Here is a 24,260-nt window from a genome sequence, read left to right as displayed (position 1 = left end):
ATCCAATAGAGAAGATCATTCTTCTACAACTGGTTGGGTATTCTTGCTTGGTGGAGGTGCTATATCATGGGCATCTAAGAAGCAATCTTGTATAACAAGTTCAACAATGGAATCTGAGTTTATTGTATTGGCTGCTGCAAGCAAGGAAGCAGAATGGTTAAAGAATTTGATTTATGAGATTCCATTGTGGAGGAAACCAATTTCGCCATTATCTATCTGCTGTGATAGTGTTTCTACTTTGAGTAAAGCTTATAGTCAAGTTTATAATGGTAAATCGAGACACATTGATGTTAGACATGGGATGATTAGAAATCTAATAATGGATGGTGTGATTTCAATTGAGTTTGTAAAATCACAACAAAATTTGGCGGACCATCTCACTAAGAGTTTGGCGCGAGACTTAGTGCACAAGTCTGTTATAGGGATGGGCTTAAAGTCCTTATGAATTCTTATGAATGAGACACCCAATTCCCCTCTAATACAATGTTAGAGGTTGAATTCAATGTGGAAAGCTTATTTATATGAATTGGAACACACATTATAACCATCCCAAGGTACGTGTGTTTGAACCTGTAGAGACCAGGATGAATTTGAGTTTTTAATGATTCTTTTGATAAAATGTATACAGGTACATGAATAAAAGAATCACCTATATGATCGTGAAGTGTAGCCGTACTTCAAAGAGCTTGGGACTTGGCTTTTATACGATCAAGAATGGATTGGGACACACGGCTTTATAATTAGTGTCAAGTTATTTTGTTTTAGATGATTGTAAAACTAATGTGTATATTATCTTTAGATATTCAAACGAGTTGATTGGTTCAATCTTTAAGATACCTTGATTTCTCGAATGTTTGAAATGTGTAATCTACTAACATGAAAATTCAATCGTCTCGATATTTTCATTTATGCATTAGTTTCGTTTCATTTGTTTTTAAGTTAGTTAATTCAAGGTTACACTAAAATAGCGGAGGATTGTTGGTGATTTTATCACCAAATATATTTTAGTGTAATGGACTTAACAAGTGTTTCAAGAATAATGTTTTAGTTATAATACAAGTTAGGAGGTGCGGGAGTGCACACTTGTATTTACTAAACATTATTAGTACTGAACCCTAATCTAATTTGTCATTCTTGAAAAGACATTACAAGGTCTAATTTGTAATTCTTAAAAGATGTAAATTGTTGTGACTTATCCGTTGATTGGATAAGTCTGTGAAAAACGGCTATTGAAACATATACGAAAACACAGAACGATTTTCACTTCATCTTCTTCAATCGATTCTGATTTTGTGCCTAAAATCGGAATTGTTGCATCAAGAATTATCCCAAGTTTGGATTTTGTGATACCCAAGGCATATAGGGTCGAAATCTCAAACAAGGAAAGTGTTTACACGATTCCTGTTTGTGATCCAGATTTTTCCAATAACCCTATTTCGAAATTCCCCAACAGTTCCATGCTTAACAAATAAAGCCATAGCCTCAGGTGTCACACTTGATGCTGCCATTATTAGATCCCCTTCGTTTTCCCTAACTTCATCATCTACAACCACCACCATATGTGACATAGGCCAAAGAGTTTGCCAGAATCATTGAGGCAAAGCTATCACCATATGATGACAGCACCTCCAGTTGCCCATTCTCAACAGAAGAAAGATTTCAGAATATCGGAGGAAGCTACCCGAGCAGCCGGTGGTCATGAATCCTCTTCAAACGCAGATGAAGACCGAAAGGGCAGTTCAGGTTTGACCGAGTGGATGATGAGACGACCTAAACGGAAACGCCACCGCATTTTGTGCCTAAGAATTCATATTCGAAGGATCCTGCATTTCAATGATCTGCGTAGGGTCTTCACCTTACTTGATGCAATGAATAAGGAGACAATTGACCGAAGAGACGATGGATTTCGGACTCTGGTTATCGATTTCGAGTCGACACCGCTATCGGTTTGGTGAGTTCTGGAATGCGATGAAGATGAGATTTATGTGATACCAAAGGAATACAGGTAATCAAATTTACAAAGATCCATTAATAAATCATAAATAAATAATCAAAAGATAATCAACGATTTCAAAATAGCTTCAAGAAACATAATCAACATGAGGCATTGGATTCTAATTGAGGATTAAAAGACGAACCTGAGTTGAATTACGATTGCTTCTAATTGATGTAATGCATAACAAATTAACCAAACTAGATTGATTTAGAGGAAAGAGATCGACCAGAGCATTCAAATCGAAACAGAAGGTGAGAAATTGATTCTGGAGGCGATCGGATGAGATGGAAGCAGTTGGTATGACGATGCGATACACGGATGCTACAAAGACGATGGAAGCCGATACGTACAGACATTTTCATCGGGATAGAGCAACATTTGTGTTTCCTATAATACCCTTGCACTTTTAAGTTAAGATACCCCCGCCTCTACAAGTTTCTATTTATTTACAAAAATGCCACAATGCATCTTGGCCATCCTTTTTTTTCGATCAACGCTCCACTTTTAGTTCTCGGGTTATCGGGAAACTATGAGTTCTCAAATGATCATTCCTATATATATATATATATATATATATATATATATATATATATATATATATATATATATATATATATATATATATATATATATATATATATAGAGAGAGAGAGAGAGAGAGAATGGGGTGGGTGTGGTAATTTCTTTTTCTTTTTCTTTTAAATAAAGTAATAGGAAATTAAATAAAATAGAATAAAACAAAATGAAAAAAAAGATTGAATGATAAAAAAGGTCCTTATATTATTTTATATATTTCAAATTTATTCAAGGGTAAATTCGTCATTTCATATGGCCGTAACCATTCTTTTTATATTATTTTATATATTTCAAATTTATTCAAGGGTAAATTCGTCATTTCATATGGCCGTAACCATTCTTTTTAACGGAGTTAGTCAAAAGGACTAAATGCACTTGATTTTGAAACCACAGGGACCACTAGTGTTACCCTAATGAAAGAATAAGTTGAGAACCACATGGACCATTTAAATAATATGAATAATATATGGAAAATCATAATGTGAATAATATATAACCTAAAGGAATTATAAAATAAAATATATACGTAACCCTATAAAAATATCAGTTTAGAACCACATGGACTATTTAAACAATCTATGATTTTTTTAGTAATCACTGTTCACCAGCGATGGTCCCATGGTGGGTGGCGGTCTGTATGTAGATGAGGAGGTGGTAGAGGGTGGGCCGGAGAGGGTGGGTGGGTGAGAGGGAGGGGTATTATTTTTTAGTTTTCTAAATAAGAAAAAACAATACTCAAAAATGGTCTCTGAGGTATGAAAAGACTATTATGTCGTCAACCCTAATTGACTTAAGGGCTAAAAACTAACATAGTTAGGGTTAAGGATCATTCATTAAAAGTTTTGAAACTACATGGATGTTTTTTGAGGATAAAAAGTTAATGAATGAAGTCGATTTTTTTTTGGAACCATAGCGGCCATTATTGTAGTTTAGTTATTTATTTTTAATTTCATACTTTGGCCACAAAAGTATCTTATATTGGCATATTTGGTCCTTAGACTTTCGTATACTGATAATCCCCCTCCTTATTTTGTAGGATGATGTTTTCCACCCTTTATTTTGTAAAATGACACTTTCTGCACTTTTATTTTGTAAAATGTCACTTTCACCCATTGAAATTTGAACAACAACAATTTGCACCGCTTCAACTTTTGTATATTGAAATGTTTGCATGTTTGGTCCTTAGACTTTCGTATTTTGGCAAGTTTATTCCCCTCAGAAATTGTTCACTTAAAATGATAAAATGATGAATAATAGTACTTTTCTTTTGTATGATTAGAAGTTTAGAACATAGAAAGCAAAACCTCATCTACCCCATGTGAAACGGGGAGGGGCAATTTCTAGTTAGTGATGAAGTGTAATTCCAAGTTAGCAAACCAACCGTACAAGAAAATAGAATATTAAACCAACTGTATTTGGTGTTTGGTGTTGATATGATGCCTTAGACCAAGTAGTTGAAGGTTCAAGTCTTGTCATTTCTTGAAGACGGACTTTAATTTAAAAGTAGATTAGGAAGTATGTGTCGTTTTAATTTTTTTTACCTAACAACAAAATGCCATTACTTATAAGGTGGTAAGAGTTTTTCAATTAACGTAAAAGGATCTTTATATTTAATTAAAACACTTTCACCATATTAATTAATATTTTTTTAATTAAGTAATAGTATAAAAGAATAAAAGAAATTAATGAAGATAAACAATTTTTTTACTTGATAAAGTGTGAGAGGACTTGTGCATTTCATTTTAAGTTTTTACAACTTAAAATGGAATGTGAGAAGACTTACCTAGGGCTGGAAACAAACTGAACGTTCAACGAACTGTTCATGAACCATTCGGCGGGAAGTTCGTTTATGTTCGTTTATTTAATAAATGAAAGAACATGAACACAAATTCCCGTTCGTCTAGTTAAACGAACGAACATGAACAATGGTCTTGTTCGTTCGATTACGTTTGTGAACGTTCGTTTATGTTGTTTGTTTACGTTCGTTTGTTTATATAAGTTCCTTTTATGTTCATATATGCTTAATTGTATTTGATTACATTACTATATTATATGTTCATTTATGTTCATATAGGTTCAATTATGTTTATTTATCTTTGTTCATTTATGTTCGTTTGTTTATGTTCGTTTAGCACGTTCACGAACATAAACGAACGAACATGAACAATGTAATTTGTTAAACGAACGAACATGAATAAGAAAACCCGTTTGTTTATTCGTTCATGTTCGTTTATTTGTTCAGCTAACTTAAATGAACGAACATGAATAAGCCCCCGTTCGTGTTCGTTCGATTCGTTTACAGCCCTAGACTTACCTCATCCTCCTTTAACCCCAATTTTGATTTTAGATTTTACAGCCTTTGCTTCGTCATCGCTTCCATCTCCCATGCTTTGATGGTCTCCACTTTTCCATTTCCATCACTGTCCCAAGATGTCTTCGTCGTTCCTCCCTCGGTCTCTTCGGTCTCTTCCATCAGGTAAGTTGACCGACCATCTCAGGTACTCTCCATTTTTCTCTAGAAACCTGCTGTGAATAAGTTTGAAACCTGCCCCACCTCACAGCTATATTGGTTATATTGGTGCAACAAGGCTATATTATCCTACTTTGCCTGGTTTGTCAAATTTTCTCAATTATAGAGAAAACCCACGATAAGGTAGCTGGTCCACCAATATAGACTTGTTGCACAACTCTCCATTCTTTCGCCAGTGAGTCGAAAGAATGGAGAGTTGTGCAACAAGGCTATATTGGTGCAACAAGGCTATATTATCCTACTTTGCCTGGTTTGTCAAATTTTCTCTAGAAACCTGCCCCACCTCACAGCAGTCCTGAGAATTATTGAAGCCAGCTGTGAATAAGTTTGAATAATAGGTGGACCAGCTACCTTATCGTGGGTTTTCTCTATAATTGAGTTGTCCACTTAAAATCTTGTATAAATAAGTGTGTTTATCTTCCGATAGAGAGGCATCGAAAAGCATATACACTTCTCTCTCTATCTCCCTTGTAAGATTCAACCCAGTCATCCAAGAGCTTAAGCAACAAGGCTATATTGGTGAAGAACCGTTGAAACACTGGCGAAAGAATGGAGAGTTGTGCAAAATTGATATCATTAACCCTGATATCACAATACAAGACAAGCCTCTCAAGCACGTGACACCGGCCATGGAAGACGCCTTCAAAAGGCACATTGATGCTCTACTACAATTAGGAGTTATAAGACACAGTTCAAGTAGACACAGGACCATGGCCATGTTAGTCAACTCAGGCACAACAATCGACACCAAAACTGGTGAAGAGATAAAAGGAAAGGAACGTATGGTCTTCAATTATCGAACATTGAATGACAATACGTACAAAGATCAATACGTTGCTACAAAGAATCGGGAGATCCAAGATTTATTCCAAATTTGATTTAAAATCAGGATTCCATCAAGTAGCAATGGAAGAAGCATCCATACCATGGACTGCTTTTCTGGTACCAGGAGGATTATATGAATGGCTAGTTATGCCATTTGGGCTAAAAAATGCCCCAGCAATCTTCCAACGAAAAATGGATCGATGTTTTAGAGGAACAGAAAATTTTATCGCAGTTTACATTGACGATATTTTGGTCTTCTCAGAAAACGAAGAGCAACATAAACACCATTTAAGGATATTGGTTCAAAAGTGCAAAGAATTTGGCCTCGTCCTCTCTCCAACAAAAATGAAGATTGCAGTAACAGAAATAGATTTCCTCGGAGCAGTCGTTGGAAGGCAGAAGCTTAAACTCCAACCACACATAATTAAGAAAATTGCTGATTTCAATGAAGAAAATATGAAGACAAAAGCAGGCCTACGATCATTCTTAGGAATTCTTAATTATGCAAGAGGATATATCCCAAAGCTTGGTATCTTACTTGGACCCCTATATGAAAAAACAAGCCTGCATGGAGACAAATGGCTCAAACCTTCAGATTACGAACTGATAAAGAAGATAAAGAGGCAGGTTCAAGAGTTACCAGACCTTCAAATCCCACCAAAAGAAGCCTATTTAATCCTAGAAACGGATGGATGCATGGAAGGATGGGGAGGAATTTGCAAGTGGAAGAACAAGAAAGGAGACCCAAAGTCTCAAGAACAAGTTTGCGCCTATACCAGTGGGAGGTTTAAAACTATACAATCCACCATTGACGCTGAAATCAATGCCTGCATAAACACACTGGAGAAATTGAAGATCCATTACTTAGACAAGAAGGAAATAACCCTCAGAACTGATTGCCAGGCAATAATTAGTTTTTACAACAAAACTAATTCCAACAAAGCCTCAAGAGTCCGGTGGTTAAAGTTTACAGATGCAGTTACAGGAACTGGAGTCCAAATCAATATCGAACATATTGATGGGAAACAAAATGTTTTAGCAGACTCCTTATCACGAATGGTAACCTTTTGTTTGCAGGATCACGAGAAGCAGCCAGAGGCCAAGATGATAATGAAAGTAGCCGAAGAAGCAATCCAGGATAAGGGAATTAGTAAAGACCAAAGGATGGAAGAACTCAAGCAAATGCAAAGCCTTTTGGAAGAATTGAAGTTACTACCAAAACCCACAATCAAAACCAAGGACCAACCGCAGGAAGTTACTTACCCTTTAGCCCAAAGATTTACTCAAGAAAGTCCTTCAACCTTAAAACCACAAAGCATGGCAAACATGAATCTGGCCCAATTTCATGAAGCCCATAAAAAGGAGAAAAATTGTAAAACCCAATGGTATGAAGCAGAAACCCATGACGACAGCGGAAGATGGGAATGGTATGGAGCACGTTTTGGAACATACTCAATACGGGCTAATAAAGTTGAAGCCCAAAGCCAAACCAAAGCCCAAGGAAAAGAAATCATAGATCAGGCAAAAAGAACCCAAAGGCCTAACAATTCCCTGTCAATCAACTGCATAACTGAGGAAGAGGAAAAGCCCATTTTCAGAAACAACCCGGTCCATGCATACAAGCCTAAAGGAGACTTGATTGGTGAATCACAAGACACGAATAAAAAACTAGGCCCATATGAAACTCACAAATATTATCGTACGGGCCTCAGATACGTAAGGGATGACGATTCCACAGGAGACAATAACAAAGAGGAAGAATGTAACTGTACCAGTTACATTCTTGAAGATGACGGATGGGATGACGCTATACTCCGTACACTAGGCCTTCTTTCGAAGAGAACCAATATACGTGGAGCCAGATACTGTCGACTCTAAAACGCAACGTGTTCGGACCACTTTACAGCTGTTTGTCTGTTTGTTTAAATTATTATCCTACTTTGCCTGGTTCGTCAAATTTTCTCTAGAAACCTGCCCCACCTCACAGCAGTCCTGAGAATTATTGAAGCCAGCTGTGAATAAGTTTGAATAATAGGTGGACCAGCTACCTTATCGTGGGTTTTCTCTATAATTGAGTTGTCCACTTAAAATCTTGTATAAATAAGTGTGTTTATCTTCCGATAGAGAGGCATCGAAAAGCATATACACTTCTCTCTCTATCTCCCTTGTAAGAATCATATTGTGTGAAATATAAGTTGGAAGTTCCTAAACCTTTTTTTCAAGTAAGTTTTATGTGTTTGAATATTCTAAGATTTAGTCTTTGTTCTTAGAATAGTAATACTTTCCTGGTAAATATTGTAATACTTTCCTGGTAAATATTTTTCCTGGTAAATATTTTTATTTGGTATCAGAGCTTATGAACAAAGCGTTTATAAGCATGGTAGGTTAAAAGCCCATTCAAGGTTTGCAGGAAAAGGATATTTGTACCTTTCTTCTAGTTTTGTTTAAAAATCTTTGGTTATTTAAAGTAATATCGTCTGTATTATCCTAAACGGTTGTTATTGGATTTCTTATTTATGTGGGTCCTGTTTTCAAAAACTAATGTAAAAGCCAAAGTACACGCGATCAAGTACCCAGAAAGGGGAATTATGTGTGGAAACGTGAACATTTTTCAAAGAATTTTAGCATCCACAAGTCTAATAAGAATAGTAACTCCCTTAGTATAAATACAGAAGTTATTATTTTCTATGACTGATCGTTTTGAACAAGATATAGCAGATTGGTATAAACATTCCCGAACTGCTAACCTTGAATATCTCAACCTTGAAGAAACTCAAAAGGTCAAGCTGCCAGTTTTAAGTAATAATATTTCCTGTATTCATGATAAACTACTTTCACACGCAAAAGTTTGCATCAAACGTTTTCATCAGATACTTGAAAATCAAAAGGAATTACAACTTCGTTTAGAAACCTGTGAGGAATTGATAAGAAAAACCCAGAGTGAAACCAGAAAAAGCCTACAACAAATCTCGTTTGAAGTACATCAATATCAACCCCTCACTAAAAGTCAAGTTCTCGATCTAGTTCAAAGAATAGCCGAGCAACCAAAATTGGTTGAGAAAGAAGCACTCAAACTCACGGAAGACCTTAATCAGAAGATCCAGAAGGTTGAACGCCTTCTGCATGAAGTAAGAGCCTTCTTAACCTCATGAGCCTAGCTAGTGTCAGAGCTAGTTCGGACTATCAGGAAGCCGTCGGTGCAACAGAAGACTTTGATTCACCTGCAGTTGGATTTGCAAAACCATCTGATTACAAAAGTGGTGTAGCAGCGCAAAACGCAGCCATAATTAAACAAAACAACACCCTATTATATCTAGTAATAAAGCAAAACCAGAAGCTTTTAGAAATAGAAGAAAAGGTTGAAAGACTACAAAAGGAAGTCAGTCGTGGAAAAGAAGCAACACCCGCAGACCTTGAAGAATCCATCATCAGCTTATCCAAACGGTTAGACAAAGTTTCAATTACGGAAAAAACAGTCACTTCAAGAAAACAAGATCCTATATACTTTTACCAAGATCCCAACATAATATTTAAAGAAGAATACAAGAAAGACTCGAGAAAATGAGCCGCAGGGCAGCCGTTCTTAACAGAGAATCTGTAACCCAGACTCAACCACCAACACAAGAAGATCAGATACGAGGATATCAACAGATTCAACGACTTCAGTACAACACAAGAAGAAGTCTTCAGAGGACGTTTGGAACAAGGTACAACAGGACCTTAGAATCCATGGTTAGCCCAGAAAGACAACTAGAACTTTCAAGAAGCAGAAGGGCAAGTCTCGTTCCGGCAGAAGTCCTGTACTCCAACAACAGAACCACAGTTCGTCACAGAGTGTATCAACACTATTCAGAAAGAAGGATACTGGTAACAGAAGGGCAACAGACAAATATAAGGCTCTGTAATGATCAAAGTTACAGACAACTTCAAGAATCAGGGTTGCAACATGTACACATGGGATTAATTATGATCCGCATACATGCACTCCATAGGAGAGGAGCAGGGACTATGGCACTAGCAGTACTCCGTGATACTAGATGGGAAAACAGTACAGCCATCATAGGGACAATGGAAATAGACTTATCTGCAGGAACGCAGTTAATCTATATGGTGCCAAATATGATGATAAGCACATAAGATTTCCATAACCACATTGAAGTTGCAATCCAAACTCATGGCTATGAAGCGTGGCAAGGAGGAGAAAGCAACCTCCTGGTAACCATTAATCTCACCGGAAGATTATCAAACACCAGCTACATGGGCTTTGAATATGAAGTCCAAAATGCAGTAGACCACCTGGAAACAAGCGGAATCATAGCAATTCCAGGCGAGAATCTAAGCATATCAGACCTTGAGGGAAGAAGTTGGCACCTTCAACCATCAACTCAAGCAACAGTCAGAGTTCCAATCGGAAAAATATTTACCAGGAAAGTATTACAATATTTACCAGGAAAGTATTACTATTCTAAGAACAAAGACTAAATCTTAGAATATTCAAACACATAAAACTTACTTGAAAAAAAGGTTTAGGAACTTCCAACTTATATTTCACACAATATGATTCTTACAAGGGAGATAGAGAGAGAAGTGTATATGCTTTTCGATGCCTCTCTATCGGAAGATAAACACACTTATTTATACAAGATTTTAAGTGGACAACTCAATTATAGAGAAAACCCACGATAAGGTAGCTGGTCCACCTATTATTCAAACTTATTCACAGCTGGCTTCAATAATTCTCAGGACTGCTGTGAGGTGGGGCAGGTTTCTAGAGAAAATTTGACGAACCAGGCAAAGTAGGATAATAATTTAAACAAACAGACAAACAGCTGTAAAGTGGTCCGAACACGTTGCGTTTTAGAGTCGACAGTATCTGGCTCCACGTATATTGGTTCTCTTCGAAAGAAGGCCTAGTGTACGGAGTATAGCGTCATCCCATCCGTCATCTTCAAGAATGTAACTGGTACAGTTACATTCTTCCTCTTTGTTATTGTCTCCTGTGGAATCGTCATCCCTTACGTATCCGAGGCCCGTACGATAATATTTGTGAGTTTCATATGGGCCTAGTTTTTTATTTGTGTCTTGTGATTCACCAATCAAGTCTCCTTTAGGCTTGTATGCATGGACCGGGTTGTTTCTGAAAATGGGCTTTTCCTCTTCCTCAGTTATGCAGTTGATTGACAGGGAATTGTTAGGCCTTTGGGTTCTTTTTGCCTGATCTATGATTTCTTTTCCTTGGGCTTTGGTTTGGCTTTGGGCTTCAACTTTATTAGCCCGTATTGAGTATGTTCCAAAACGTGCTCCATACCATTCCCATCTTCCGCTGTCGTCATGGGTTTCTGCTTCATACCATTGGGTTTTACAATTTTTCTCCTTTTTATGGGCTTCATGAAATTGGGCCAGATTCATGTTTGCCATGCTTTGTGGTTTTAAGGTTGAAGGACTTTCTTGAGTAAATCTTTGGGCTAAAGGGTAAGTAACTTCCTGCGGTTGGTCCTTGGTTTTGATTATGGGTTTTGGTAGTAACTTCAATTCTTCCAAAAGGCTTTGCATTTGCTTGAGTTCTTCCATTCTTTGGTCTTTACTAATTCCCTTATCCTGGATTGCTTCTTCGGCTACTTTCATTATCATCTTGGCCTCTGGCTGCTTCTCGTGATCCTGCAAACAAAAGGTTACCATTCGTGATAAGGAGTCTGCTAAAACATTTTGTTTCCCATCAATATGTTCGATATTGATTTGGACTCCAGTTCCTGTAACTGCATCTGTAAACTTTAACCACCGGACTCTTGAGGCTTTGTTGGAATTAGTTTTGTTGTAAAAACTAATTATTGCCTGGCAATCAGTTCTGAGGGTTATTTCCTTCTTGTCTAAGTAATGGATCTTCAATTTCTCCAGTGTGTTTATGCAGGCATTGATTTCAGCGTCAATGGTGGATTGTATAGTTTTAAACCTCCCACTGGTATAGGCGCAAACTTGTTCTTGAGACTTTGGGTCTCCTTTCTTGTTCTTCCACTTGCAAATTCCTCCCCATCCTTCCATGCATCCATCCGTTTCTAGGATTAAATAGGCTTCTTTTGGTGGGATTTGAAGGTCTGGTAACTCTTGAACCTGCCTCTTTATCTTCTTTATCAGTTCGTAATCTGAAGGTTTGAGCCTTTTGTCTCCATGCAGGCTTGTTTTTTCATATAGGGGTCCAAGTAAGATACCAAGCTTTGGGATATATCCTCTTGCGTAATTAAGAATTCCTAAGAATGATCGTAGGCCTGCTTTTGTCTTCATATTTTCTTCATTGAAATCAGCAATTTTCTTAATTATGTGTGGTTGGAGTTTAAGCTTCTGCCTTCCAACGACTGCTCCGAGGAAATCTATTTCTGTTACTGCAATCTTCATTTTTGTTGGAGAGAGGACGAGGCTAAATTCTTTGCACTTTTGAACCAATATCCTTAAATGGTGTTTATGTTGCTCTTCGTTTTCTGAGAAGACCAAAATATCGTCAATGTAAACTGCGATAAAATTTTCTGTTCCTCTAAAACATCGATCCATTTTTCGTTGGAAGATTGCTGGGGCATTTTTTAGCCCAAATGGCATAACTAGCCATTCATATAATCCTCCTGGTACCAGAAAAGCAGTCCATGGTATGGATGCTTCTTCCATTGCTACTTGATGGAATCCTGATTTTAAATCAAATTTGGAATAAATCTTGGATCTCCCGATTCTTTGTAGCAACGTGTTAATACCTGGCAGAGAGTATTGATCTTTGTACGTATTGTCATTCAATGTTCGATAATTGAAGACCATACGTTCCTTTCCTTTTATCTCTTCACCAGTTTTGGTGTCGATTGTTGTGCCTGAGTTGACTAACATGGCCATGGTCCTGTGTCTACTTGAACTGTGTCTTATAACTCCTAATTGTAGTAGAGCATCAATGTGCCTTTTGAAGGCGTCTTCCATGGCCGGTGTCACGTGCTTGAGAGGCTTGTCTTGTATTGTGATATCAGGGTTAATGATATCAATTTTGCACAACTCTCCATTCTTTCGCCAGTGTTTCAACGGTTCTTCACCAATATAGCCTTGTTGCTTAAGCTCTTGGATGACTGGGTTGAAATCTTTTGAGAGATTTAGACTAATCTCTGGTATAGCAGGTGAAGTTACATATGCTTCCTGTAACATTTGATGAGCTTCATCGTCGTACCAGTCCCATCCTTGAACTTCTTCGACTGCAGCAACCTCTGCCTGGGGGAAAGATCTTATTTTTGTAACCCTTTTGTACAAGGTTATTTCATCCCCTTCAATTCGAATTCCTCCATTCATGGCTCTTGTGAAATTCGTTCCGATGAGCATTTGTATCCCATCACTTATGCTCATATCAAGAACATAGATCAGGTACTCATTCTCGATCGTCTCTATTCTCAATTTTTCTTCTTCCTTTTCTGTTGAATGGTGTTTCTCTATTTCTTTTTTTTTTCTTTAAAATTTTGAGTTTTGATGTTGAACGGTGTTTTTTATTTCCATTGAGAAAACTTTAATTGATTCCACAAATTAAAGTTCTTTCTGGGTTTATGTTTATGTTGGAAGTTGGAACTTTTCTAAATGGTATCATAAATTTGTTTAGGATATTAAATCTGCTTAGGATTGGAAGAATTGTGTCAATTAGACATAAACATAAGTTGTTTAATAACTGAAAGGGAAGATGAGATGCATGAAATCTTGTTAAGTTGTGGTTTAATTTAATGTTTGTGAATATATACAAGTTGTTTGCATTCTGATTAATTGGTTGGGGAAACGATGCTTTGGAAAAGGTTTTGCTCTCTATAGGAAAGAATTCATATGATATTTCCTAATTATGTTGACTAATGGTAAGATTACAATGCAAGTTTGCTTTGACAAATGTCTTCTACAACATCATGTGGTCATCGTTTCTCAACTCCTTCAAAAACTACAAGACCAGGACGACAGTTATGGTAGTTTTTGACAAACATATTTAAGTCTCATGGTCGTATATTTTAAAGCAATTTTTAGTTTAAAATTACAATAGTTCTCAAATAAACAACAACTTCCTATTCTAATTCCACATTACTTTTAGATACAAGGGTAAAATGGCCATTTGCTCTTATTCGAACGGTTCATTCAATCCAAAATACAAAAGCATTTAGTCTTATTTTATCCAAAACATTATCTCGACACTCATCATTTATCACTCAGCACTTAGTCCCATAGGGGCTGATTTTGTTTATTTTGTGTTGTAAAATACGACGGATCCAAATTGACTTAAATAATATTAGCTCAATGCGGAATGGGATCAAAAATTATCAAAGCGTAATAATCACAACGTAATACGAATAAAATAAATAGAATAGAGACACAGGAATTTACGTGGAAACCTAAATCGGGAAAAAACCACGGGCGGAGGAAGCCGAGAAACAATTCACTATAATTTGCAGTGTTTACAGGGATTATGAAAGAGATTACAAATAGAGTGGGAGAGCTAAAATACACGGTGGTGTATAAGTATATATATTTAATGCTTTTCTATATATACTTCGATTTTGGTTCGTGTTCTACGCTATTGTTCTGCTGCAACACAGATATTTATAGGGAGAGTAGCCGTAAAGTTTCTTCCAATTAACACCAAATTGTCGTAATGTTTGACAACTTTCTTACCGTCCAAATTTGCCGTCCATTGACAATAATAAACAATTGTTTAGCAAAACAATTATTTGGCCGACTGTTGCGTAGTCAAAGAATTCAATTCAAATGGAGCCGCCATTTTTGACATATCAATATATATGTCGTCCATCAATATTCAATTACCATATATATTACTATTCATAGTCAAACTATGAATAGTAAATGATAAGTTACTGAAATAACCCCTGAACTATTTGCCACTTGCTAATTTTGGAGGTAACTTTTCCATAATCTCCACCTTGACATTAAAATTAAGCAAGTCATGCTTTACGATTAGTCAAAACCTATAGCTCATCAAACTCTAAAACTTCCATAAGAACCTGCAATTTTATATAGAGAAAAAATAGTTTCCGTAAAATAAATAATACTTCCTCCACCATGAGCCTTCAGGCTCAACTGCGATCAGAAACACCCACCATGTCCAAACATAATTTGAACTTGGCTATAGGAAGACTTTTGGTGAACATATCAGCGGGATTATAATCTGTATGAATCTTGTCCACAACACAATCACCTTTTTCAATGATATCCCGCACAAAATGATAACGAATATCAATATGCTTTGTTCGGTCATGAAACATTTAATCTTTACTCAAGAAGATAGCACTCTGGTTGTCACAGAAAACTGTGGTCACCTTTATTCTATCATCGAGTTCTCCAAATAACCCCTTCAACCAGATATCTTCCTTAACTGCTTCTGTAATCGCCATGTACTCTGCCTCGGTAGAAGACAGGGCAACTGTAGACTGTAACTGGGCTTTCCAACTAACAGCACAACCATTTAGAGTAAACACATACCCTGTAATTGATCTTCGTTTATCCAAATCTTTGCCATAATCTGAATCAACATATCCGAACACCCCAGTGTTAGATTTACCAAAACGTAAACACATAGAAGACGTACCGCGTAAATAACGAAAAATCCACTGTACTGCTTTCCAGTGTTCTTTCCCCGGGTTCGCCATGTATCTACTAACCATGCTAACAGCATAAGCCAAATCAGGGCGTGTGCAGATCATAGCATACATCAAAGATCCAACAGCACTAGAGTATGGAACACGTGTCATGTAAGCCATATCAGTCTCATTAGTAGGACTCAAAGCGGATGATAGCTTGAAATGAGCTGCAAAAGGTGTGTTGACAGACTTTGCTTCGTGCATACTGAAGCGTCTTAGGACTTTCTCAATATAACTTTTCTGAGAAAGATGCAAGATCCTAGACTTCCTGTCACGAATAATTTCCATACCTAAAATCTTTTTGGCAGCTCCTAAGTCCTTCATTTCAAATTCAGCTTTCAACTGGTCTTTTAACTTCTGAATCTCCTTCATATCTTTCGCTGCAATCAACATGTCATCCACGTACAAGAGTAAGTAGATCTTTGAACCATTGTCACCTTTCTTAAAATAAACGCAGCTATCATAGGTGCACCTGCTGAATTTGTGACTGGTCATGAAAGAATCGAACCTCTTGTACCATTGTCTAGGAGATTGCTTGAGGCCATAAAGAGATTTGTTCAACTTGCATACGTAGTTCTCCTTTCCAGGAACTACAAAACCTTCAGGTTGTTGCATAAAAATCTCTTCCTCAAGCTCACCATTTAGGAAAGCTGTAGTGACATCAAGTTGTTCTAACTCAAAATCGTTAGAAGCAACCAACCCCAACAATACACGAATGGAAGTATGTTTGACAACTGGGGAATAAATGTCAGTGTAATCAATACCAGGAATCTGACTGTAGCCTTTAGCTACTAACCGAGCTTTGTATCTTGGTTTATCATTTGGGTTGACAGGTTCCTTGAGCTTGTAGACCCACTTGCATTTAACTGGTCTCTTCCCTTTCGGAATAGGAACTAAATTCCAAGTACTGTTTCGCTGCAAGGATTCCCTCTCATTTTGCATAGCGAGCATCCAATCATTTGAGTCTTCAGATTTGATAGCCTCGTCATAATTTGCAGGCTCCGTTGCAGACTCAATATTATCAGCAACAATAAAAGCATAGGCAACCAAATCAGATTCAGCATACCTCTTCGGAGGAATAATCTGTCTTCTCGGTCTATCTCTTGCAATGCTTGGAGTAGTAGCTTGTGGTTGTGAAAGTGTTGAATCTTCACCAACAACATGCTCATCCGACGAAGAAGAATCTTGATGCTGATTTGTACTCTGATTAGTGGTAGGTGAAGTAGGAAGCTCCACCTCCATTTGAGCATTCTCTTTATTTGCTTCGGATGATACATCTGATGCATCTGCTCTTTTAGAAGAGTCAGCAACTGGTTGAATTATAGCAGACTCATCAAAAGTAACATCTCTTGAGATGATAATTTTCTTCAAATCAAAGCTCCATAACTTGTAACCCTTTACACCTTGATTTTACCCAAGAAAAACGCATTTGATTGCTCTTGGTTCTAGCTTCCCATTGTCAACTCGTGCATACGCTGGACATCCGAATGGTTTTAAATCTGAATAATTGGCAGTTTTACCGGACCATAACTCAAACGGAGTTTTCTTCTCGATTGCTCGTGACGGTGATCGGTTGATAACATAGCAAGCAGTCGAAGCAGCCTCCGCCCAAAAATACTTTGGCAATTTGGAATTAGAAAGCATACACCGGACCTTCTCCATAATGGTGCGATTCATCCTTTCAGCTACACCATTTTGTTGAGGTGAATGGACTACTGTGCGATGTCGAGTAATGCCTTCCTTTTGACAATAGACATTAAACTCTTCTGAGCAAAACTCAAGTCCATTATCCGTACGAAGATACTTTACCACCAGACCTGATTGCTTTTCAACCTGAACTTTCCAATTTCTGAAGGTAGAGAAAACGTCTCCTTTATTTTTTAAGAAGAAAGACCACACCTTCCTGGAGAAATCATCAATAATAGTGAGCATATAAATAGCTCCACCTTTTAAAGCAACTCGAGCCGGTCCCCACAAATCCGAGTGAACATAATCAAGTGGTCCTTTCGTTGTATGGATACCACTTGCAAACCTTACTCGTTTTGCCTTGCCATATACACAGTCTTCACAGAAATCCAAATCAACAATCTTTTGTTGACCAAGTAAACCTCTTCGACTCAATTCTGACATGCCTTGAAAACTCATATGGCCGAGTCGAAGGTGCCAAAGACGGGACTGATCTGGATCAGAAAAAGACTTTGACACAACAGCAGCATCACTCGAAATTGTTTGCCCGTCAAGAAAGTAAAGATCTGAGGTTTTTCGTTTGGCTCTCAGTTTGTCGGAACCGTCTTTGAATACCCTGAGAACTCCACCTTTACCAGCAAACTCGTATCCCTTTTTGTCAAAGGAACTGAGAGACAACAAGTTTCTTCTGAGGTCAGGAACATATCTAACATCCCCTATGGTTCGAATAACTCCGTCAAAAATACGGATCCTGACTGAACCATGTCCAAGAACTGGACATGTAGTATTGTTACCCATCAACACATAGCCCTGGTTAACCTTTTCAAATGTGTAAAACCAACTTTTGTTGTGACACATATGAAAAGTACAACCAGAGTCGAGTATCCAATCACCAGTGGAATCCAGTTTATCTGAATAAACTGTCAAAAGTTCTCCAATACCTTCGACCTCAGCTAGATCGGCTTCACCCGAAGTGCTAGCTTGTTTACCATTTGCTGTCGTCTTCTTTTTTTCTTTGTTCTTCAACTTGAAGCATTCTTCAAGCACATGTCCCTTCTTGTGACAATAGTTGCAAAACTTTCGTTTGCCTTTTGACTTGGATCTGGTTCTGTTGGAAGATTGAGAAGTTCTACTTCTCTCTGTTGTTCTTCCTCTGGCATTCAAACCTTCGACTTTAGCATCACTTGAACCACCACCAGTAATATGCTTCATCTTCTCTTTTGAATCCAAAGCTGTATAGACTTCATCTAAAACTAGAGTGTCACGGCTATAGATAATAGTATCACGAAAATGGCTATAGGATTCTGGCAACGACGATAGTAAGAATAGAGCCAAGTCTTCATCTTCATACTGAACATCCATATTCTCTAAGTTATTTACTAACTCTTTAAATGTGGATATATGTTCAGTTAAAGAGCCTCCTTCAATCATCTTGAGATTGAACAACCGTTGCTTCAAATGCAACTTGTTTGGTAAGCTCTTGGTCATCAACAGTTGTTCCAACTTTAGCCATAAAGAAGCCGCTGACGTTTCTTTTAGAACATCTTGCAAACATCGTTTGACAAGTGCAAACGAATTTGGGATAAAGCCTTCAGATCTTTCATCTCCTTTTCTTCTTCGGTCCATGTATCGGGCATCTTATTGAAACCCAAGAGCGCCTTGTGTAAATCCATCTGAATGAGAATGTCTCTCATCTTTACTTGCCACAACGGAAATCGGGTGTTACGATCCAGTAGTGGAATATCGTATTTTACCGAAGACATGATTAATTACTTGATAAAATGATCCCAACGAGCTAATATCACAACCCGGATGCTCTGATACCAATTGTTGTAAAATACGACGGATCCAAATTGACTTAAATAATATTAGCTCAATGCGGAATGGGATCAAAAATTATCAAAGCGTAATAATCACAACGTAATACGAATAAAATAAATAGAATAGAGACACAGGAATTTACGTGGAAACCCAAATCGGGAAAAAACCACGGGCGGAGGAAGCCGAGAAACAATTCACTATAATTTGCAGTGTTTACAGAGATTATGAAAGAGATTACAAATAGAGTGGGAGAGCTAAAATACACGGTGGTGTATAAGTATATATATTTAATGCTTTTCTATATATACTTCGATTTTGGTTCGTGTTCTACGCTATTGTTCTGCTGCAACACAGATATTTATAGGGAGAGTAGCCGTAAAGTTTCTTCCAATTAACACCAAATTGCCGTAATGTTTGACAACTTTCTTACCGTCCAAATTTGCCGTCCATTGACAATAATAAACAATTGTTTAGCAAAACAATTATTTGGCCGACTGTTGCGTAGTCAAAGAATTCAATTCAAATGGAGCTGCCATTTTTGACATATCAATATATATCCCGTCCATCAATATTCAATTACCATATATATTACTATTCATAGTCAAACTATGAATAGTAAATGATAAGTTACTGAAATAACCCCTGAACTATTTGCCACTTGCTAATTTTGGAGGTAACTTTTCCATATTTTGTTTACTTAATAGGCTTAATTAATAAATTAAGCACTTGATTTGGATAATATCATGTTGACTTAACATGAGAACCAAAAGATATCACAAGATGAAAAAAGATATGTATAGGAAAAATACAAATTTACAAGACCTGAAAGTCTTTGAACATCTAATTTGGGGCAAATTATTTCAATTCTTCATGTCTAATTTGTCTTATAGTTTGTTTATATTTCAAAGGAAAATAAGGATTTTATGGCCCACACGATGTATAAGTCTTTGAACGTTTGATTTGGTTCAGTTTATTTTAATTTGTTTTTCTAATTTGTCTTATAGTTTGTTATATTTCAAAGGAAAATAAGGATTTTATGGCCCACACGAAGTATAAGTCTTTGAACGATTTGATTTGGTGCATTTTATTTCAATTCTTCTTTTCTAATTTGTCTTATAGTTGATCTATTTGAAAGGAATATATGGACTTTATGCTCGAATTACAACTCACAAGATGTGTGTACACTAAAGAAAGATAATTCTTGTGAAAATTGGTAGGAACAATTTTATTTTTTCTTTCTTTATATTGATATCTTTTTTAGAGAATAAAAATAATAAATTTTAGTATATTTTTTCAAAAAGAATATAGTTGTAAAAATGAGAAATAATAAACCATTTGTTGATGAATATGCCTCCCTTCCTCCCTCCCTCTCTATGTGTGTGTAGTTTAAACTAATATTTTATGCGTTGTAATTTCACTTGGCTGGATAATATTTTATCTTAATTTTTAAATAAATGACCAACAAATAGGTGTGCAGTTTTTTGACGCCATATATCCACTTGAATCCTTCATTTTCACAGTTTGCAGCACTATATAAAGCTGCATGGGGCATCTTCAAATTTTCATCAATACAAACAAAAGAAATCACCAAGATTTGCATTTACATCATGCATCCTTGTGTTTTTATAATATTCTCACTTCTCTTGCTATGTCTTGAGACTACAACTGCCAACCAATTGGCAGTAGTGGGAGGAGGAGATCATAATGTCTCTGTGAAAAAGTGTTTTGAGAAGGAGAAAGATGCTCTCCTTCATTTCAAAGCTCTTCTTCAAGAACCTTCTGATTTCCTCTCTATGTGGACAGCTGAACAAGACAATTGCTGTGAATGGAGTGGAGTGACGTGCGACAGCAAAACAGGTCATGTCACAGGGCTTGGTCTGATGTCCTGTGGTCTTGTAGGTGAGATTAGCCATTCATTGGTTAACTTAACCTACTTGAATTATCTTGATCTTTCCTTCAATTCTTTTCATGGAACCATTCCTGCGATCATTGGTACGTTGACTCAATTAAGGTACCTTCTCCTTAGAAACAATAATCTTAATGGAACCATTCCCAGGTCCATTGGTTCCTTGACTGAATTAAGAGAGCTTCACCTTTCTTTTAACTCTCTTTATGGAACCATTCCTCCAGAGTTCGGAAACCTCACCAACTTGGAAGGGCTTTACCTTTCAAATGTTGGAAGGTGTAGAGTTGAGAACCTAGACTGGTTGTCTCCTCTATCTCATTTGGAATGGCTTTTTATAGAGGGGATTTCACTAGCCAAAACAAATCATTGGGTAGATGTTATTCTGAGTCTTCGTAAACTCTTGTGGTTAAGTTTATCGGGATGTGAGCTGTCACAGGTCATGTATCCATATTCTTCTTCATTTCTCAACTCTTCTTATTCCTCATCTATTGAATACCTTTCTCTTAGAAACAACAGTCTCACCTCATCCATGTATCGTTGGTTGTTCCCATTAACCAGCAATAAGCTTTTCCATCTTGATCTTTCTAGCAACATGTTAGATGGGATATCCAAATATCTTGGTAACCTCTGTAGTTTGGAAACTTTGTTCTTCGATAATAACCCTGCTGTTGTCACATTTCCTGATTTTCTCAACAACTTGTCTGGATGCACATCGCTTTCATTACAACGGTTGTATGCTTCAGGAAGCCAATTTACAGGGTCATTGCCTGATGACATCCAAAAGTTTACATCCCTAACAGGTCTGTCCCTCTCTGAGAATCAGTTAAAAGGAACTATAAGTAAGAAACTGTGGGAACTGCCCAATCTTACATATCTTGAACTTTCTGAGAACTCACTCCAAGGATTTCCTTCCTCAGATTATATGTCAAACCTTCCTGATATAGAATATATTGATCTGAGCTCTTGCAAGCTAGGGCCTCGCTTCCCCAAATGGATTCAAAAATTTAAAAATTTTACCCGTATTAAAATTGCAAATAATGGTATTTCAGAAACAATTCCTCACGAATTTTGGGACTTGTGGCCTTCCCGGCTAACATTCTTGAATCTTTCTTCCAACAATATAAGCGGGAAAGTACCAGATCTGTCATCAAATTTTGACAACAATTCAATGATAGATTTAAGCTCCAACAACTTTGATGGTCCAATAACTAATGTCTCTTCCACTCTGCAATTACTAATTCTTTCCAGAAACAAATTCTCTGGAGGAATCTCCTTCTTATGCAAGATTGTCCATGGCTTTTTAGTTATTCTTGACCTCTCCCATAACCTTCTCAGCGGACAACTTCCAGACTGTTTGTGGCATTTCAAAGAACTAAAAGTTCTTAATTTAGAACACAATAATCTGTCTGGAAGGCTTCCTGCCTCTGTTGGATCTATGATTAAGCTCGAGGCATTGGATCTGTACAAGAACGATTTCTCTGAAGAATTTCCTTTGTCTGTTAAGAATTGCACAAGCTTAAAGTCATTGAATTTGGGGGCCAACAAGTTTTCTGGTAATTTGCCTGTTTGGATTGGGGAAAACTTATATGGGTTGTATGTTCTTACGTTAAGATCAAACAACTTCTCCGGAAGCATCCCTTTACAATTCTGTCAATTAGCAAGTCTTCAAATTCTAGACTTGTCGGTGAACCATTTCCATGGAAGCATCCCCTCATGTTTGAGTAATCTTACGATCATGGTGCAACAAGGATTCTCTCAAGCACAGAATTTAGATCCTAACAATCCATTAATAATATATTCATATAATGTTGACCATGTGATGATCCAGTGGCAAGGAACTGAACGTGAATTCATCAGAAGTAATATGAAGTTGTTGAGGAGCATCGACCTGTCAAGCAACAACTTAACAGGGGAAATCCCATATCAGATCACCAATCTTGATCAACTGATTGCACTGAACTTGTCAAAGAATGCTCTTCTTGGAAAGATTCCATTGAACATCAGTCAGATGAAAAATCTTTTAACTTTGGATTTATCTAGAAACAAGTTTTCAGGAGAAATACCATCAAGCATATCTCAAATGACCTTATTGAGTTACCTAGACGTGTCATGTAATAACTTGTCAGGGAGAATCCCATCCAGCACACAACTTCAGTCCTTTGACCCTTCAAGATACCAAGGGAATTTAGGGCTTTGTGGACCTGCCCTTACCAAAAAATGTCCACAAGATGAAGAATCGGAAATACAACACATAATTGGTGAAAGTGAGGGTGAAGGTATAGACGAACTTGATGTATGGTTCTATATTGGTGGGGCCATTGGTTTCACTATTGGATTTTGGATAGCATGTGGTGCTTTACTCCTCAACCGTCGTGGAAGATATGCTTTTTTTATGTTTCTTGATAGCTTCAAAGATTGGGTTTATGTGAAGGTGGTGGTGTTCATTGCAAATTTGCAAAAAAGATGAACATAGATAGTCATGTAAAACCATGTTTCATTTTTGTATTTAGCATGGGTTTTTAAGTCCCATTTATCAATAAAATTGCCACCAACACCACGGGTGGCCATTTTTCATCGCTGTCCCATTTGGTCATTTTTCAGTCATTTGTTTTGTACACATTTGACCAATAAACTTGGATTAATCAACAAATTTTCTAGGAAATATAGTGCTCAAAAGGATGATCCATCCATATACATTGCTTTTCTTTAAGACTATAATTAATAATATATTTTACCTTATGTTTCCTAGGGCCTTATGTAAATCAATGTTCAACTCAGAAAAACAACATTATTATATTAAAATAATACCCTACCTAAGTTAAATGTCATTACTTAGCATTAACAATTCATCATTTATTACAAATTCCACCAACATTTGAGCATGTTACATAAAACGGAAATGAAAACATGCAATATAGGTAATGGGAAATGAACTAAAATGATGATTATTTCAAAAGCTTAGAACCAGAAGTTGATTTCTATTCTGAATATAACTTGGAATCATTAATTGCACTCCATCATAAAACAAATATATTTCAGAAAATGTTTCATATCAACCAGTTGAAAAGAAGAGTGTACCAAAACTGTGCATTATAATGATGAGCCGGGTGTCTAGAAGAGGGAAAATTTTCATCAACCCGGAAAGTCAAAGTTAATGAGTCAAAGTTGTTAGTTAACTGGCCATAAATGGGAGGGAAATTCTGTTAGACTTGGATGTAAAGAGTATAAAGGGAGGGAAGTCGAGAAGCGTTAATTTTGTAATATGCATCAAGTGGT

The 24,260-nt window shown here is 36.9% G+C and overlaps 1 protein-coding gene across 1 annotated transcript; it reads left to right on the top strand.

The window, feature by feature from the left end:
* The first annotated feature begins 20,589 nt into the window (after positions 1 to 20,589).
* Positions 20,590 to 23,558, top strand: LOC145122225 (receptor-like protein EIX2). The gene has a single exon (XM_079057861.1). It carries the CDS (start codon positions 20,686 to 20,688, stop codon positions 23,449 to 23,451), a length of 2,766 nt encoding a protein of 921 aa, XP_078913987.1. The 5' UTR covers positions 20,590 to 20,685; the 3' UTR covers positions 23,452 to 23,558.
* The last annotated feature ends 702 nt before the right edge of the window (positions 23,559 to 24,260 follow it).

Source organism: Lactuca virosa, chromosome 6 (assembly GCF_052849685.1).
Source record: "Lactuca virosa cultivar CGN04683 chromosome 6, Lactuca_virosa_CGN04683_v6, whole genome shotgun sequence".
NCBI lineage: Eukaryota > Viridiplantae > Streptophyta > Magnoliopsida > Asterales > Asteraceae > Lactuca > Lactuca virosa.
This window is presented reverse-complemented; position numbering and strand designations above follow the sequence as displayed.

What these genes read in the sequence shown, in the direction of transcription:
- LOC145122225 (XM_079057861.1), top strand. Translation starts at nt 20,686, where the DNA reads ATGCATCCTTGTGTTTTTATAATATTCTCACTTCTCTTGCTATGTCTT.